General features: G+C 42.1%; 1 protein-coding gene across 16 annotated transcripts in view; it reads left to right on the top strand.

Moving 5' to 3' along the window:
- Window positions 1–6,449: 6,449 nt before the first annotated feature.
- LOC121491083 (histone H3-like) overlaps window positions 6,450–18,833 on the top strand; it is a 29,786-nt gene continuing 17,402 nt past the window's right edge. For 2 of the 16 annotated variants that reach the window (XR_005987840.1, XR_005987838.1), the window contains exons 1-2: window positions 6,455–7,244; window positions 13,466–13,768. Coding sequence is in view for 1 of the 16 variants with exons in the window: in XM_041755500.1 (XP_041611434.1) it covers window positions 6,594–6,886 (293 nt within the window). In the remaining 15 variants the exon portion in view is untranslated. Of the gene's footprint in view, window positions 7,245–8,636; window positions 10,021–13,465; window positions 16,440–16,531; window positions 18,686–18,833 lie in introns of those variants that run through there. The other 14 variants (XR_005987846.1, XR_005987842.1, XR_005987844.1 and 11 more) reach the window with 13 other exon arrangements.

Below are 18,833 nucleotides of genomic sequence, written 5' to 3'. Positions count from 1 at the left end.
CCTTCACAATGGTGAATAGTTTCTGAATAGTCAACTTGCTTATCAATCAGATTAAACGCTGTAAACAAAGCAAATCAACTATTCGTTGATTACGGAGTTGCTAACATTTTCTTCAATAAAGTAGCTTCATCTAAAAGTTTCAACAAAGTTTTCTATTCTCTATAGGGAAATTGAATATCCTCTGCTTTTTAATTATTTTATTTGCTTTGAAGTATTGCTCAGAAAAATTGTGTGTCATAAAACAGTCATATAAGGTTACCATCTTAAAATTGTGATGTTAATATAAAACTTTCAATCATTTGCTCATTCTATTGAAAAACTATTGCATCCAAACATTATAAAACCTCAAACCTGTGGACAAAATCAGGCCCAACAAGCTTATACTTTATGGTATCAATATGATCATTTTCCTCCTGAAGGCAAAATAAATTAAAAGTTATTTTGAGACTTCCTGAACACTAAACAACCTAGAAATTTATCTTTGTGTCTTCAAGAGTCCCCTGGACAGCACAGTCCCCTGCTCTAGGGAGACCTAAGATGTCCTGCAAAAGTATAACTGATGTGAAACAACTGTTACCCTTTCCTGTGGTTGTTTTGTAATAATTACTAATGTATAGAGAGCACTACTCAGTATTTAACAATCCTTCTACATACACTATCTCATTTAATCCCAACTCTGTGAAGTAGATGTTACTTTCCTCATTTCACAGATAAAGAAATAGTCTCAGAAAAACTATGGCTTGTCCCGGACAAGTAAGAAGGCCCGCATAATATTCTAAAGCAAAAGAATGAAATCATCATAGATTTTCAGTTTCATCAGGCTTGCAGTACATTTTAAAGCAAAGGAGAATTTTCCCACTGTGCCTTCAGATTTCTCAATGTTTCTCAAACTCCTCCACTAAACTATTACCATCAAAAGAGGAAACTACCACATGGGGGTCTGGATGACAGCCCAAAGCAGTCCACATCTTTGCAGAGTTCTTTTTTAACATGTGCATTCTTGGCCATGGCATTCATTTAGATAAGATACTCAAGCTGCTGTCAGGGAGGAAAAACTTTGCTCTACCCCTCAAGCTTTTTTTGGCTGGTCTAAGAATTTAATTGACATGAGACAGATTAAGAGGAGAAAATCATATAAGAATATGAGGCAGTCAGGCAACTGAGGTTTATATGCCATCCATAGCTAAGAAAGGGATTGGGGTCTGGGAGTGCAGAGGGAAGAAAGACCATCACAAGAAAATGAAAATGAGTATATTTTTGGTAAACAAATGTTTGCTGGGCCACTCAGAAACAATGGGGTATAGGAAGGAATTTTAGCAAACAGACTTTGCTAGATTCCTCCCCATCTACCACACTCAGGTAATATTATACAGTCGTTATCTATAGTGATAGTTCCCTTCCTAGAGCAGGTCCTCTATCTAAATTCTTTTAAGCAGTTGTGAGGTAGACAAAAACAAAAACTTCTTTGAGTCTTCTGTTTCTTAGAAATAATCAGGCTAAAATAATCCACAGGCCAAAAAAACACATTTCGGGGGAGCAAAATTTTGCTTCCCTACAATGTATATTCATATAGAATCTAACCATCATGGGATGTATTTTGTCTTTATAGTATAGAGAATAAGAAAATTTCAAGTCCCCTGGCTATTCTCAGAAGAGAACAATCTGTAGTTTACAGATGCCAAGTGCAGGCATGAAGATTACTATGAGTTTAAAAGACAATCAAAACCCAGCAGATTCAGGAAAAGCTCTTTTCCTTCCCCACAACTACCTGGTAAGAACTTAAGTAGAAGACTTGGTCTAGGAAGAGTGCTATCACCATAGCACCACATGTGGTGTAATGTGACACCACATTACACAATGGACTAGGTGAGGTAGCCAGGAGGAACCTAGCAAGGCCTGTTTGATCAGTCTTCAATATCCCACTTTTTTTCATCTTCCTGTGAATTGCATTTCTTCCTTTTGACGTCCCAGACCTCTACCCCTTCTCCTTAGTTCATTTTACCTATCTTTGGAATTTCCATGTTTCCATGTGGATTCCTTGTACATACAAAATTAAACTTGATTTTCTCTGGTTAATCTGTCTCATGTCATTTTGATGCTTAGTCTGGGTAGGACCTTGGAAGGGACAGGAAATTCTTGCTCCCCAAGAGCAAGACTTAGAGGTCACTGTTAACAGAATTCAGAGCAATAATCCTTTGATTTCACCTAGTCTCCACACTGGACAAATGACTCTTGTGTTCTCAAAACACTATCAGAAGTCAGTTGATAATGCAGAAAAACCTGTTTTGCTGCTGCTGTGGGAAAAAGGGAGTATTTATCTCCTACTAATATCTCTGAAGTTGCTTTCACCAAAAATAAGAAACTGCGGTTTCCAGATTGAGCCTTAAAGTTTCATTATTGAGGGCTGAGAGTGGGGGGAAGGAACATATAAACCTTAAAATATGCTATAGGAAATAAACAAGTAAAAGAAAAATATAACATTATGTGCATGTTTGTTTTATCAAAAAAGTAATGGACTATATGTTCCAGGAAGACAGTTTGTATACAGTCTTTGACTGCAGGCACCCCCAGGGCTTCAAGTACCCCCAAGATAAGACTGAATCTTTGGTTCGTGGGTTGGTCAAGCCATGTCCCTGATTTCATCTTGGTTGTTTTTAATTTTTATTTTTAAATTTTAATTCCAGTGCAGTTTAACATACAGTGTTATTAGTTTCAGGTGTACAATATAGTGATCCAACAATTCCATACACTGCTGGGTGCTCATGACCTATTTCACCCAGCACTGCCTCCCCTTTCTGGTAACCATTGATTTGTTCTCTACCGTTAAGGGTCTGTTTTTGGTTTGTTTCACTCTTTTTTCTCCGTTCGTTTTGTTTCTTAAATTCCACATGAGTGAAATGATTTCATCTTCCTTTCAGGCCAATAGCCCTGAACCAAATTCAGAAGCCATGGGATTTTGAGCTCCTTTCCTTAGCTCCATTCTGAGCTTTCCCTCAACACCTTGCTCATTAGATATAAACTTCCCCTTTTTACCTTAACACTACTACTTGTACTATACAATGACAGGTGGCATAGGGGAGGAAAAAGTATTCCTCAGTCATCTTAGGGTCCCTGGCTAGGTCTGTAAATTAAACCAACAAAGAATTACAGCAGAAGAGCACACAAATTTATTTGATATGTTTTATGTAAAGCAAGGAACTTCATAAGGAAATGAACATCCAAAGAAACAGACCTGAGTATTTCTAAGCTGGGTTTGATGAAGTACAGGTGCTCCTGCAGAAATGGAGTAGGTGAAGGAGTACAAGGTAAGCCTAGTAAACCAGGGGAGGCAGCAAGATCTGTTTATTAAAATTTTCTGTAAGTCCCTTTGTCTTTAAAGATAAAGACACTCCTTTCCTCCTTCTCTATCCCTCTAATCGCATAGAAAAGGCACAGGAGACTTTTATAACCTGTTTCAAGGTAGAGAAGGCTTTGCGGGGGCGGGGGGGGGGGGGCGGTTAGAGTGACCTTCCCGCTTATGTCTTTTTCTCAAGAGTTCTTCAGCTCAAAATATTTAATATGCTAAGGTGCCATATTTTGGGGGTAGCATGTCCTGAACCCCAACAGTGTCAGCATATGCCACCCCTAAATTATGCCACTTTGGCACATGCATTATTTTGAGGTAAAGACACTTGAAAAAACGGAAAGTGCAAGAAGTGTGCTCTGCTTTTTCTTTCCTAAAAACAGGAGGTAAAACCCCCATATGGAAGATGTCTTCCCTACACCAGGGGGAGAATAACATTCTTTTCCCCCAGAATAGGGAGCTGAAGCCAAGAGAAAGCTGTGGAAACAAATTTTGTTAAACTAACCTTCATCTTCCTATTTTTCCACCATTCACTGCCCTGGCTGAAGCCCTTCCATTCTTGTGACATTTTCATGATTTACCACTCTGTCCAGTTCAGCACATAAGCAGTCAACTCTAAGTGCTTGTTTGAGTCTTCATTTCCTTATAAGGGCTCCAATGTCAAGTAAACTTTGAGCAGATAAACGTGTATGCTTTTCTCGGGTGAATTGGTCTTGTGTCAATTATCAGACCCAGCCAAAAACGCTAAGAGGGTAGAGATAAAACGTTGCCTCCTCTACAGCAGATTTCAGCTTGCCGGGGTTTAGAACATACCACCCCCAAATATGCCACTTCAGTATATTAATTATTTGGAGCCGAAGTTACTTGAATCAACAGATACAGTGTGTGTGTGTGTGTGTGGGGGGGCCCTCTGTCGTCCCCCTTTCCAAACTAAAAGCAGCTCCTAAAATTCCCCATGAGAAAGGTACCCTCCCAGCCAGGAAGAGGACGTTCTTATTATGAGCCTGGGAGGCAGTGCTGACATGGATCTGTTATGAACAAATCTACTCAAACAAACCTTATCTTCCATTAGTTTCCCCCATATGTTTCCCCATCACTGTCCCACAACTTACTGTCTCTAGCCCAAGCCCCTCTGTCTTGTCACATTCCTTGTTTTAAAAGGTATAGATAACCTTCCAGGCCTACTGTTAGCTTCTTCAGGTCTTCATTTTCCTTCTGAAGACTCCTGTTTACACATAAAAATATTAAAATATATACTTTTTTTTTCTTTTTTTGGTCAGTCTTACATGAACTTAATTCTTAAGTCCAGCCATAGACTCTAAAAGGGAGAAGGAAGTCTTCCCTTCCCTACAAACTTATACATCTGGCTTTCCGATGCAACATATCCCAAACGAATGCAGTAGGCTCAGGTCATGTTACACACGGAGTTTTTTAAAAAAGATTTACTGAGCTACCCAGGCACCCCTACACAGAGTACTTCAAAGCTATACAAATGAAATGTATTTTATTCTATTCACATTCTCATGAGATTTAAGATACATAGTGCAAATATTTTTAAAGGTTTTATATATATACATTTTTTTTTTTTTTTCAGAAGAAATTACTTTGGCCACAGATGTTAGTATGACACTATTTCTGGTTTATGGGGAAAATTAGAACAGAATGCTCAGAATGCCAGTAACATACAGCCTGTTTGGAAGAGAAAGACTTTTTAAAATATACCTTCTTTCTCCAAATTCCTTTCATTTAATGTTTGTAACCAACATCTAGTGTGAATCCCACGGTGCGGATTAAGTGATGCCCGGTGGCAACATCCACTGAGCAGAGAACATGGTTTAGGCTGGGGAGGAAGAGAAGGAATTCCCTCAGACTCCATTAGAGTACACCTTGCAACTTTGAAGTTCAAGCATTCTAAGATTTTTGGGGTTTAAAATGACTAAAGAACCACCAGGAAGATCTGTATGTCTGGTGCCCAGAGGTCTGGATAAAGATATAGTATTGGGATTCACTAGCATATATTAGAGCCAGGAGAGAAAAAGATATAAAATTTAAGATAATACACATCTGGGGATCCCTGGGTGGCTCAGCGGTTTAGTGCCTGCCTGCAAGAAACCTGATTCTCCCTCTGCCTTTGTGACTGCCTCTCTTTTTTGGATCTCTCATGAATAAACATATTCCTTAAAAAAAAAAAAAAAGATAATACCCATCCCTCAGAAAAAAAGAGCTTTCTGAAGCAGAAACCACGTCTTCTGGTGGACTCCCCTTACAGAAGGCCCTGGTAAAGTAACAAACCCATTATCACTGAAGGACTCCAAACAATTTCGCAGGGCGGTTTCTGGTAATGACTCTCAAAAATGGAGATTTCCCCTGGAGATAACCAATTCAGCAAACTTTGCTAACTTCACGTGGGGCCTCAATGGGGACACAATTTGGTTTCTGATTTCTGGCTGAGAGCAGAGTCGTTTAGAGGATTTGTAGAAACGGAGACATGGAATACCCTTGCCTTCTATTCTGGATATATCGCTTCTTTGGCAGAGCTTTGGATGGCAGTGCGTTGGATTCCCCGAGCCCCATGAGAAGGCTTGCAAATACACTCCTACGACCAGTTTTCCTAGGATACGATTTCTCCTCGCCCCATACCAACAAACAGACCAGGCCGAGAGATTAGGGCGATCTCTCCTCCCCGCGCCCCGCCCGCACCCCAGGTGCGGCTGCTCCCGGCATCGCCTTCTGGGTCGGCCAAGTGATCGGACCTGCTCTTGCCGCAGTTTCATGTAACCGCGCTCCAGGAGCTGTGACCCTCCCTTCCTTATGGCCCGGCGCTGGCGCCGTCTTCTACCCGTCTCTCGGCTCCGGTTACTCTTCCTTTGGTCTTTTCCCGCCAGGAAGACCTTTCTGCGTAGCTAAGTTAATTGGCCTGGGGAGTCCACAAACATACAGAGACAAAGGCGAAAGCAGCAGCGGCAGCAGAACTCGGAAGCCTTCCGTTGGAATCTACCTTCTGCCGGCGGCTGCGGCCAATATCCTTTAACTAGGAGCGGTTAGAGGGAGCCGCGGGGTGGGGGTGGGGGGCGCAGCGGGACGGGAAAACGGCAGGCAGGAAATGACGCAATGCCCGGCGGGCGGGGAGGATGCGGGGCGGGCTTCCTGCTGCGCGCGTTCTGTTCTCAATCTGGTCCGGCACTCTTGTATATTAGGGGGACAGCCAGTTTGCGGACGCTAGAGGCTGTGTCTTCACGCTACGCTTGCCATGTCTGGGCGAGGGAAGGGTGGTAAGGGTCTGGGCAAAGGGGGCGCGAAGCGTCACCGTAAGGTCCTGAGAGACAACATTCAGGGTATCACTAAGCCGGCCATCCGGCGCCTCGCTCGGCGTGGGGGAGTGAAGCGGATCTCGGGTCTCATTTACGAAGAGACTCGGGGTGTCCTGAAGGTGTTTCTGGAGAACGTGATCCGGGATGCCGTCACTTACACGGAGCACGCCAAGCGCAAGACGGTCACGGCCATGGACGTAGTATACGCCCTTAAGCGCCAAGGTCGCACTCTGTACGGCTTTGGGGGCTGAGTTGCCGCTCCGGCCCTGCGTAGATCGATACCAACGGCCCTTTTTAGGGCCAACCATTTTGTCTTCAGAAGAGCTGGGCACCTGGTAGAACTGGCCTTTCTGAGGTCAGCCTTGCTTCGAGGAGTCGACCTGGAGTTAAGTTAGGTTGGCGGGAGGGAATGGTGCTCAAAGCGTTAACTGGCCTGGAGATTTTAGTACTCACTTCATGCTTATCGGCTCTTTGAATCTTTTTGTTTTACGTTCCAGTTCTCTAGATGAAGCAGTATCTCCTTGCTTCTAGGCGCGCTGTCCTTGTGATTGTTGAGTCGGGCTGTGGAAAGCAGAATCTGAAGTCCAGGGGTAAGGTTAAACCATCTAATTCGCTACGTTTACTTGGGCAAAGGCGCGGGTTAGCGCACAGCTCGGAATCCAGAGATACTCTTTAGGCTACCTGATGGTTCTAAGCCTCAATTCTTTTGTTTTCACTCCCATCCACAGCAAGACGGTGGGAGGTTAGATGGCCTAAGGGCCCTCTTAACGTTGGGCGCCGTTCTGTGATCTGTATCTTTAACCCAAACAGTGCATGAGCCCTGAAAGTCCAGTCATCAACCATTCAAAAATCAAACCTAGAGTATGAGGTCAGACGTGAGCTCATCAGTGCAGTTTTCAAACAAGTTGGCATATTGTCTACTTAAGAGTATACTTTTAAAATGCTATATCCAAGAGAGAATTAAGTCAAAGACTTAAGAGGAGATAACTCCTGAAGACTTGCTTCCATGATAATGGTTATATAGTCTACTTTGAAGTTTTGGAATATAGGTTAGAGGTTTGGTGGGGTGTGGTCCAGAGCCGACAACCAAGAATGAATTGAGACGTCTTTGGTGCAAAATGGTTTTATTAAAGCAAGGGGACAAGACCCGTGGGCAGGAAAAGCTGCTGCCCAAGGCCTGTGAGGGTTGACTGTATCCCTGGGAGCTGAGAGGGGTTTGAGCATAGCGTCCTCTAAGGAATTTTGGAAGCAAGGTCTCCAGAACCTTGAGGGGGCTAGCTATTATTGGGGAAAAGGTCATTTATTACCGTCTAATAAAACCTTTGTCCTGAGATGCTTCAGATGTGTATCAGTGGGCCATCTGCATGGGGGATGATTGCCAACACGTATCTTTCAGGGGGTTAAGAGATCAGGAAATTTCTGAAGGAGTTTTAATGTTAAATTAGATGCACAGGGTCTTGGGGGATGGGCTAAGATTGCTAAGAGGGGAGCCTGCTTCTCCCTTTGCCTGTGTCTCTCATGTCTCATGTATGTGGTTGAGAGAAGAAATACTATGTCAGCTCCCCACAGATAGGCTAGCTCTTGCGTTATTGGTCTCCACACTTGGCCGCTCTCATTAGCCTCAAACACACGGTGAACTCCGTTTAAAACATGGTGTTTAGCAATGGAGGTGCCAGAAAGCCAAAGGATCAGAGATTTGCCCTCTAGCAGTTTATAAGAATGGGGAGGGAAAAATACATAAAAATTATAAATATATATATACACACACACACACACACACACACACTTACATAAATGGTGGAATAGCCCGTGTTGCACTGGTTCAGTATGATGAGAAATGGAGACAAAAATTACCATTGGAGTCCTAAAACTACAGAAGTCACTAGCTGAGAAATGGGAAATCTTGCCTGTGGAGGTAGGGCTTGTGGCAAATGGCACTGTGCTTTTTTGTCTTTTTTTTTTTTTTTTTTCCTAATTTTAAGGGCAATAAGGATTGGATATATCTGATTCTCACTGAACTACTCTGGAGGAAATAAAAGTTCTAAGAAAACTCAACAATGGACGATGGGCAAGAAACATGTCCTTCTAAACTAGTGGTTCTCAAAGTGTAGCCTCTAATCTAGGAACATCAGATCACCTGGGAACTTGTTAGAAATGCAAAATCTTGGATCCACCCATTCTTGCTGAATGAAAAATTCTAAGAAGACCTAGCAGTTTGTGTTTTAACAAACCCTCCAGGTGATTTTGATACCTGATTTGAGCACCAATCAAATTGGTGTCTCCCTCAGTTTTTCTTTAAATGAAACTAGAGTACTTATTTTTTATTTTTTAAAGATTTTATTTATTCATGAGAGAGAGAGGCAGAGACAAACAGGCAGAGGGAGAAGCAGGCTCCATGCAGGGAGCCCGATGTGGGACAAAATCCTGAGTCTCCAGGATCACTCCCCCAGCAGAAGGCAGACGCTCAAACACTGAGCCACCCAGGTGTCCCGAAACTAGAGTACTTAAATCTGAATATATATTGCCCTAATTTGTTTACCAAATGTTAGTTTTTTTCTTTGAAGGGACAAAAGTAAATCACTAGGTGAATGATCCTAGTAAATTTTCTGTAGTACAAAATGTTACAGAAGGAAAAAGGTAAAACCACTTATTTCCTCAAAGCATTTGTGGCAAACATAAAAGATGTATGAGTGAAAAATGTAGCCACCTTGTTTTCCTAAACAATATTGGCTTGAGTTGTTAATAGTATTGAATTTTATAATCAGTGGATACTTTTTTTCTCTTAAGTTTCTCCAAGCAGTGGTCCTTTACCTATTCATCTTCTTTACAGTGATTTTAGTAGGAATTCTTGTTCCTATCTTGTCTCATTAACTAAAAACAATTATATGGCATAATTGAATCTTCTGTTAGCTGGATCCAGCCTCTGAGTATTGCTAAATTACCAAATACACATTATGCATCTTTTTGTGCTAATAAATGGCTGTTTGTTATTGTCCTTAACTGTCTATAATAGTAAGGAATATGTTGCTATTTAATCTCTTTAATCTCTAATGAAATAACTTATTTCTCATTTCCACCCCTGAGTGACTCAGATGCTCCCTGTAAACCAGCCCTGGCTGCCATCTGTTCCCTCCTTGGGTGATTTCAGGACTTCCACTAGACTATATATAAATGATTATAGAATCTAGTCTGTAGGTCTACTTCCATGTGGAAGTAAAGGCACTTAAGTGTCCCAGTGGCTAATCAAAGTTCACAATGGATCACTTTGCGGTCTTTTATTTTTTTAATTTTTCTAATTTTTTTTAAATTTTTTATTTAAAACTTTTTATTTTTTTGGGATCCCTGGGTGGCGCAGTGGTTTGGCGCTTGCCTTTGGCCCAGGGCGCGATCCTGGAGACCCGGGATCGAATCCCATGTCGGGCTCCCGGTGCATGGAGCCTGCTTCTCCCTCTGCCTATGTCTCTGCCTCTCTCTCTCTCTCTCTCTCTCTCTCTCTCTCTCTCTCTCTCTGTGACTACCATAAATAAATAAAAATTTAAAAAAAAAAAAAAAACTTTTTATTTTTTTATTTTATTTTTTTTTAGTTTGCAGTCTTATCTTCCCTTTCCAGGCTCCCTTCTTGTCTGAATAGCTGCATTTTCTTCCCAGAAACCCAGGGTAGCTGCTCCTGAGTCATCTTTAACTACATTCTTTTCTTCCTTTGAAGCCTTTCACTCTGTACTTCATATTCTAATTATTGATGGCTGTGTTATTTCTCTACTTGAACCAAAAGAACTGAACTGCCATGTACACAAAATGTTACTAGTATATATATAAATATGTATGGCTGTATAGAGAATTACCAGGAAGGTTTATAAATATTTAAGAAGGATTTATTGGTTTGGGTTTCCTGTTATATTTGTTGAACATTTCTGAATTGTTTGAATTTCTTAAAATAAGCATGTATAGCTTTCCCTCAATCATTAGATAGATAGATAACCTGGGCTATATGAACCATGACAACTCCTAACTTTGTCAAAGTTCAGGTTTCTCATGTTTAGCATTACTGAGAATTCCTGTCTTTTTCACAGAAATGTTTTAAAATTCAAGAGATTTATGTGAAAGATTAAAGCCCTGAAGTGACATAAAAGAAATTAAAGTTAATGTATTTATTGCCAATTTCACCCAATCTAGTTCTTACACGCTCTATAACTAGTGGGGAGGGGAATCAGTATAGCCAAAATTTCGAGAGGAAGGTAGACAGTGGGTTAAGAGGTATGAACAGGTTGGCAGGGCCATATTTTTCAGGATTAAACCAGGAAAATGTGGTCATCTTAATCAGATAGATTCCCCAGCTGGGTTGACTGTTATGTATTAAAAGTATTACTTAAGAATATTCGATTCTGGGATCCCCGGGTGGCTCAGCAGTTTGGAGCCCGCCTTCAGCCCAGGGCGTGATCCTGGAGACCTGGGATCAAGTCCCACATCGGGCTCCCTGCGTGGAACCTGCTTCTCCCTCTGCCTGTGTCTCTCATGAATAAATTAAAAAAAGAGAAAAAGAATATTCAATTCTTGGGGCACCTGGGTGGCTCAGTCAGATAAGTATCTGACTCTTGATTTCTGCTCAGTCATGATCTCAGAGTTGTGAGATCGAGCTCCACTTAAAGTTCTGCACTGGGCATGAGCCTGCTTAAGACTCTATCCCGGACTCTCTCCCGCTTCCACCAACCCTCTTTCTCTATCAAAAAAAAAAAAATTCAAGTATTCAGTTCTTCTATAGTAAGAGAAATGAATTAAGAGAGAAGAAACTAATTGTAAATGACAAATAAGCATGGCTTCTGAGACATGTTAACAGAAATAGAGTATGTTTGGTAAACATAGATTTAGGAAGGAGTGGAAGGGCCAAGAACCATGTTGAATATTCATGAGGTGCCGGAGGTACCCAGTATTCAAGCCTTAAATCAGCCATCTATTGGTGATACCTGTTGTGACCGAATATGCCCTGCATGCTACCCACAGGGCAATCCATAGCTATTCTGCAGATTACTCGTGATCAGGTGAGCATAAATTAGCTTCAGGCACCTCCCATCTGCTGAGCCTCCTCACTCATGCTCAGCTATAATCCTTTGACCTGCAGCACCAGTAGTAGGGATGTCTGATGCAGCAGATCCAGGCACAACAGATTGTGTAAGTCAGGGTTGGACACTGTGTCCATTACTGTACCCTCTTCTAGGTGTGTTAACCTTCCCCGTTACTTTCCCCTTCCTTCTTGTATGTGTTAAATGGATTCAATTAACTGTGTGATTTGATCTATTTGTCTTCATTTGGCCTATGAGCCTTTGTGTTCAGTGAACTCTGGGATTGCTTGTCCAGTGATAGAGTGGGAAACCATGAACATAGCAAAGTAATTTCTTACCACAACAACTATATATACATATATATATATTTTTTAAATTTCATTTATTTATTCATGAGAGACAGAGAGGCAGAGACACAGACAGAGGGAGAAGCCGGCTCCATGCAGGGAGCCTGATGTGGGACCTGATCCCGGGACTCTAGGATCATAGCCCAGGCCGAAGGCAGGCACCAAACCGCTGAGCCACCCAGGGATTCCCCCACAACAACTATATTATAGAAGGGGGCTGGAAACAAGGGGAGGAAACCCAACCATGGCATTGTGACCACCCAGGTACCCTCCAAGGCAGATGGTATCTGACTCTAGGTAGCATATCCAGAGAGCATGATTTCTAGAACCAGACCATTCAGGTTAAGATCTTAACTTCACTAATTTAGTTAACTAAACTAACACACTTAACTTTACGAGTAGTGAAACCTTGGGGGAAATTCCTTAATCTCTGAACCTCATTTTCTTTATTAGTAGCATTAGGAGGAAAAGAATACCCACCGTAACAGGGTTTTACGTGAATAACATGTATTATTAATATTTATAAAGCAGTTGGCACTATGGCACTCAATAAATGCTACTACCTATTAATAACAATTGGTATTAGGGTATATGCATTTGTTCCTTAAGAGTCTGGTCAGTGGGATTCTAGGCCCTCAGAGCCCACCACCCCCAGCCTACCAACAAAATGAAATTTCTGAGCCTACAGAACCAAGGATCAGGATGGAATGGGGTGAGCAAGGGCCCAGGAGTTCATCCTGACGAACCCAAGTGGCCACCGGCCCTTCATTTCCTTTTCTACTTTGCAATGCAGTAAGATGAAATGTAATAATAACCTCTCAAACATTAAACGCAAAAACCAAGTAGCAAAGGAAGAGAGGAAGGAAAAAAGATCAACTAAAGAAACAAACCCCAAATCGCAACCTGGCTAAGGAATACTTATGAGCTCAAAGTTTAGCCCTGAGCAGGGGCCCCAATGGGCTGGAGAGGACCCCCTGCCTTAAGAAAGTTTGCAACATCAGGGTACACCTGACTTCTTATTTCTCCTGGTGTCTGAGAGGGACTATGAGATTCAGAACCAAATAACAAACCAGCCAAATTTAAAAGTTTGCTGATGTCCAGAGCCAGGTGTACCAAAACTTTTGGAAAACAATTTTTCCAAATAGCAGTAACTATCAAAATTACTGGAAAATGTACTCCAGGTTATATGCACAAAGACAATAAATTGCAGCAGTGTTTTTAGTGGCAAAAATCTGGAAAATACCTGAATATCCGTTAACGTGAGTCTGAGTAAATAATATCCATTAAATGAAAAACTGCATCCTTTAATAAGAATGAGGCAGATTGAGACAGAAGTTTATATAGAGTTTATACAGAATTAGAGAAAGCTTGACTGGGACAAAGACCAAATATATATTTCTTATATAGCACAATACCACAGCTAACCATACCCTAAAGAGCTGAATCTTGGAACCTGAGACCAGGCAGAGGATATTAGACTCAAAAGAATAAAGCCTAGAGATCTGGGTTGACTATGGGCAAGTTGAGAGTGATCTTTTGGGTGCAAGCTGGACTGAAGTGGGCCGAGAATAAGAAAGTGAAACCAATAAGGAGGCTGTTGTAAACCATAGAGGATCCTGGACAAGAATGGTGGCAGCAGGACTCAAGAAGATATTGGAAAAAGAGATGGTGATGGCAGGAGGCACGGAAACCCCATTCCCAAAATTTGAGGTGGGTATTTGGGTTGAATTTAGATATCTCTCTTTGGTTTGAATTAATTTTTAAAAGATTTTATTTGAGAGAGTGAGAGCTAGAGTGAGCGAGCATGTGCACAAGGTGGGGGAGGAGCAGACTCCCCACTGAGCAGGGAGCCCAACTGGGGCTCAGTCCCAGGACTCCAGACAGAACCATGACCTGAGCCAAAGACAGGTGTTTAACTGACTGAGCCACCCAGGCGTCCCTGATTTGAATTAATTTTTAAATAAAAGAATGTGTAATAGTTTCCATCTATTGAATACCTACCATGTACCACTTCAAATCTTAGAATAACCCCATAAGGTAATTATTTTACAAAGCAAGAAACTGATGTTTATGTAGCTTAAATTACTTGGTATTCTCTAATACATTATGGTGCTCTTTAATCTTACTGAAATATTTGTCTAAAATTTTCAAATCATGAATGATAGGATCTTAATACATTTGCTATATTCATTTAATAAAACCATACAATACTGATGATGGTAAGGACCCCATCTTGTCCAATTTTCTCATATTTTTCCTCTGGTTTTGGGACAAAACCAGCTTCCATTCCCACTAGATCCTTCAGTGGCATAGATGTTCCTAAGAGGCCTGTCCTTTGGACCTTCTCTTTTCAAGCTCTTCTCAAGAACTCCCAAGTGTTTCTCTAGCTCCTGAGGACAGATGAGAGAATCCAGCTGGGTCTCTATATCTACCTCCCGATCTACATTCCTGGCTGCCTGAAGGACCGGGCTACTGCCTATTGACAGCTCCGACACTGTGTGGCTTGAAGTGACCCCCTCAGCAGCGCCTTCTTCCAGGCTGCCTTTTCCTGTGAAGGTGGCATGATCCTTCTAGTCCTTCAGGCAGGGAGGTCCCAAGATACCTTTGATTACTTTTTGCCACAATAACCCCATCTGTTCCTTCCCCCACCCAGGCTCAGGCAATCTTCTATGTCCAAAAATGTCAAAATTTTCCCTCTACTCCATTGCTGTGTCTGGTTTCCTTGTTCTCATCCTCAGCACCCATCATCTGCTACGTCCGTGTGGCCTGTGACTAGGCCTCCTGCCTTGGGCGCTGTTCACCTCTGACTCCTCTTGTACCTTCATCCAGATTAACCTTCTTTATATACCTCTCTGATTCTGTTACCCACCTGCTTAAGGCGCTTCCCTCCCTTGCCTTGTTTTCTTTTCCTCATTTCCCGAACTTTCCTTCACTCCATGTAGAAAACCATTCTATTATGCTTAAAGTATCTTGTTTCTATGTATGATTACAAAATATATTAATGTATTTTTGATTTATGTAAATCGTATTTTACATTGAATTCTGATTATTGTCGCGTTTCCCTCAGAACTATGTTTTTAAGGTCTGTCCTTGTTATGTGTCCCTTTCATCCACCCTTTCTGCTGCAGAGTCCTCCGTGGAGTGAATCCACCACACTCTCTCCATCTACTCTCCCAGTGACAAATGCCCACATTATTTTTAATGTTATGTCCCACCATCCTTGTCATGTGCACTGATAGACCTGTATGAGGTTTTGAATAAATATCCAAAAACAGATGTGTATCCTTAATTGGGCAAAGTTCCAGGCTGCTCTTCAGAATGGCAGCCCTAGTTCCACACCCCACCAGTAGGGTGCCAATCATCTGAGCCCTCCATCTTGGATAACCCCTCACATTATTCAGCTTTCCAATATTTCCCAGAGTATCCAGAGTAAAGTGACATCTCCTATTGCTTTAATTTGCCTTCCTCCAATTACTAATATTTCTTTATATTTTCTGAGAGAGGGAGCACATGTGTACAAGTTGGGGGGAGGGGCAGAGGGAGAAGGAGAATCTTAAGAAGGCTCCATGCCAAGTGTGAGCCTGACATAGGGCTCCATCTCACGACCCTTAGGTCATGACCTGAGCCAAAGTCAAGAATTAGATGCTTAACCTACTGAGCCACCCAGGTGCCCCTAAGCTATACTCTCGTTAATATTTCTGAGCACTAATATTTCTGAGCATCTATATGTTAAATATTCTGCTTCCTCTTCTGTAATCCTTCCCCCTACACTGTTGACAGAATAAAATGGACTCCTCCCCAGTTTCGACATGCTGGCCCCCCAAAAGACCCCCAATAAGCTGACCTCAAAGTCCCCACCACCAAAAAGTCATTTCTCATTCCTGACCTTGGCCCACCCTGTGGACCGGCCACCACACACAGTTCTCCTTGTCTTTCTCTGGTTCCTCTGTCTGGATTGGTCTACCTACCTCAGCCAGGCACTTTCATTGTACTTCCAGCTTACAGGAAGAGCTCCCTGAATCCTTGTTACAAGTGACCTTTCCCCAGGCACCTAGGTGGCTCAGAGTTTGAGTGTCTGCCTTTGGCTCGGGTCGTGGTCCTGGGGTCTTGAGATCAAGTCCCTCACTGGGCTCCCCGCAGGGAGCCTGCTTCTCCTTCTGCCTGTGTCTCTGTCTCTCTGTCTCTCTGACTCTCCTGAATAAATAAAATCTTAAAAAAAAAAAAAAAAAAGTGACCTTTCCCTCTTAACTTCTGGAGAACTCATCAAACCTTCTCTGTCTGCCACCTGCCACAGCATGCCATCCGTTATGGTGCATGGCTCCTCACACAGTCCAAAGAAGTGATTCCCACAGATGCTGCAAACTCATAGATGTCCTTCTAGGTATGAAGAGATGCTGGGATTCCTGCTAAACAAAATAATTATTCATTTCAGTGATGATTTTACTGTGTTCTTCATAATTTTCTCAATTGTAGTGATTTTCAGTTGCAGGTTGTAAACCAGTAGCAGGCAGAAAATGGATTTAGAAAACAGGAAACTGGGATCCCTGGGTGGCGCAGCGGTTTGGCGCCTGCCTTTGGCCCAGGGCGCGATCCTGGAGACCCGGGATCGAATCCCACATCGGGCTCCCGGTGCATGGAGCCTGCTTCTCCCTCCGCCTGTGCCTCTGCCTCTCTCCCTCTCTCTCTGTGACTATCATAAATAAATAAAAATTAAAAAAAAAAAAATTAGAAAACAGGAAACTGTATCTCTTATTAATGGAGTATAATAGGATTGAAAATATCAAGGTACATCTCCTAAGGGGGGGTGGGAATCCATTTGTACAACTTGTTTTGATTTTTAGATGAGGGTGAATATGCAGTAGGTAGTAATGTAGTTTGAAGTCAACAGAAATCAGAGCTACTATAGCTATACAGTAATATTGTATCTCTGTAACTATTACATATATTGCTTTCTTTTGAAGCTATTAATCTAATATAAAATGAAAAGCAAAACACAAGACTCAAGCTCAAGGCTATTCTCTGGCTGGGCGACCCACGTTCCCACGTGTGTTGCACTCATCAGGTTTTGTTTCTTCAAGTATTCAATAAGAATTAAAAAAAAATTTTTTTTAAGCCCTTCTTCCCTCCCAGGGTTATTGTGAAATTGAATGATGAGAGTTGAGCCATGAAAATGAGCCATAAACCATCTAGGAACCTGGACCTGGATATTATTACTGCCTGAGCCACACAGTCTAGAAGCTGGTTGTATATTTAAAATTATTCGTCAATTTTTATGTGTCATGATTGTAACCTGACATGGTTGTAACTTGGACTTGCATCAATTCATATTAATGTCACTAATATTTCTATCCTTGATATTAATAATGTAATTAATATAATACTGATTTATGACCACATGTAAAGCTCTGTTCCAAGCATCTTGTGTGGTGTTTTTTCAGCCTCATGACATTACTAATGTGAGTGCAATTATGATCCTGCTTTACAAGTGAAGATATAGAGATCCCAGTCTTTTCAGAGTCTTTTCCTGGTTAGGGGTCAGGAGCCCTGGTCCTATCAGCAAAGGGCCTCAGGCTTCAACCCTAGTTTGTAGCAGCAAGGACTCTGGACTTCATTTTCTATCCCCCTTCTCTCCTCTGCTATCCCTCCTCCTCTTCCCACTTCTCTGTATGCTCCTGATCACCCCCCCATCCCCCTATCACATCCCAAAAAAAATCCAATTAGCACAGCTGAATCGGAGGTCTTTGGGGATATAAAGACAGACATTCCTCCCCAGATCATCTGCATCCAGGAACAGATTGAGGGTGTTGGTGGGGATATAGCTCAGGGAACTCTTTTCTCAGTTACTATCACCAGAAACAGGTTTACCAGATACCCTGCCCTTGGGAAGTTTCTTGCCCCCATGTTCCAAGACACCCCCTAAGGATCTTGGAAGTTCTTTGCAGAAGTCCAGTTCAGACCTGCTCCTGATCTATAACTGCAAGGACCCCAAGAACTCGGGCATCTTGTTCCAACTTTTTCCTATAAGAGTCAAAGGGCAGCTCCCTTGTGAAGCATTTCCTGACTACCTGTGGCAGGCCTGGCACTGCTTGGGTGCTGATGCCATAGGGCTGAACAAGAGAGAAAACAAGATGATCTTCACCCTAAACAATGCTGCTGGCTTAAGGCTGAGGGTAGAATACAGGAAGGGGTGTAAGTCTATGACGAGGGAGAGGCAAGGAGGAAGGCCCAAAGAAATGAAGGAGGAAAGGGGGGCTACGTAGGGCTGGATCTTAAAGAATGAGCATGGGTTCTTGGGCCTATGAAAAAGAGGAGAAAAATTCTAGATAGAAGAAACAGAATGTGTGAAGACATTGTATATTTGGGAACTACAGACATTCTGTGCGGCCAGAACTGACTTGTTTGGCTCCAGAGCGTCAAAGCTGGGGAGGCTCTGGGAAATACCAGGAACCAGATGTATGTTAATGTATATAGTATTAATGTATATTCTTACTGAGATCTTTTAAATTTATTTTTTTAATTAATTAATTTATTTATGATAGTCACACAGAGAGAAGGAGAGAGGCAGAGACACAGGATTGTGACATCAAGCCCTTCATTGGACTCTGTACTCAGCACGTAGTCTGCAGGAGTTTCTCCCACTGCGCCCCCCCCCCCCCCCGCCAACACTCTTTCTCTAAAATAAATAAATTCTATTTTAATTAAAAAAAAAAGATTTTATTTGACAGAGAGAAAGAGAGAGAGCATAAGCAGGGGGAGTGGGAGAGGGAGAAGCAGG

The sequence above is a fragment of the Vulpes lagopus genome, chromosome 5 (assembly GCF_018345385.1).
Source record: "Vulpes lagopus strain Blue_001 chromosome 5, ASM1834538v1, whole genome shotgun sequence".
In the NCBI taxonomy this organism is placed as follows: domain Eukaryota; kingdom Metazoa; phylum Chordata; class Mammalia; order Carnivora; family Canidae; genus Vulpes; species Vulpes lagopus.
Note: the sequence above shows the minus strand (reverse complement) of the source record. Positions and strands in the feature narration are given on the sequence as shown.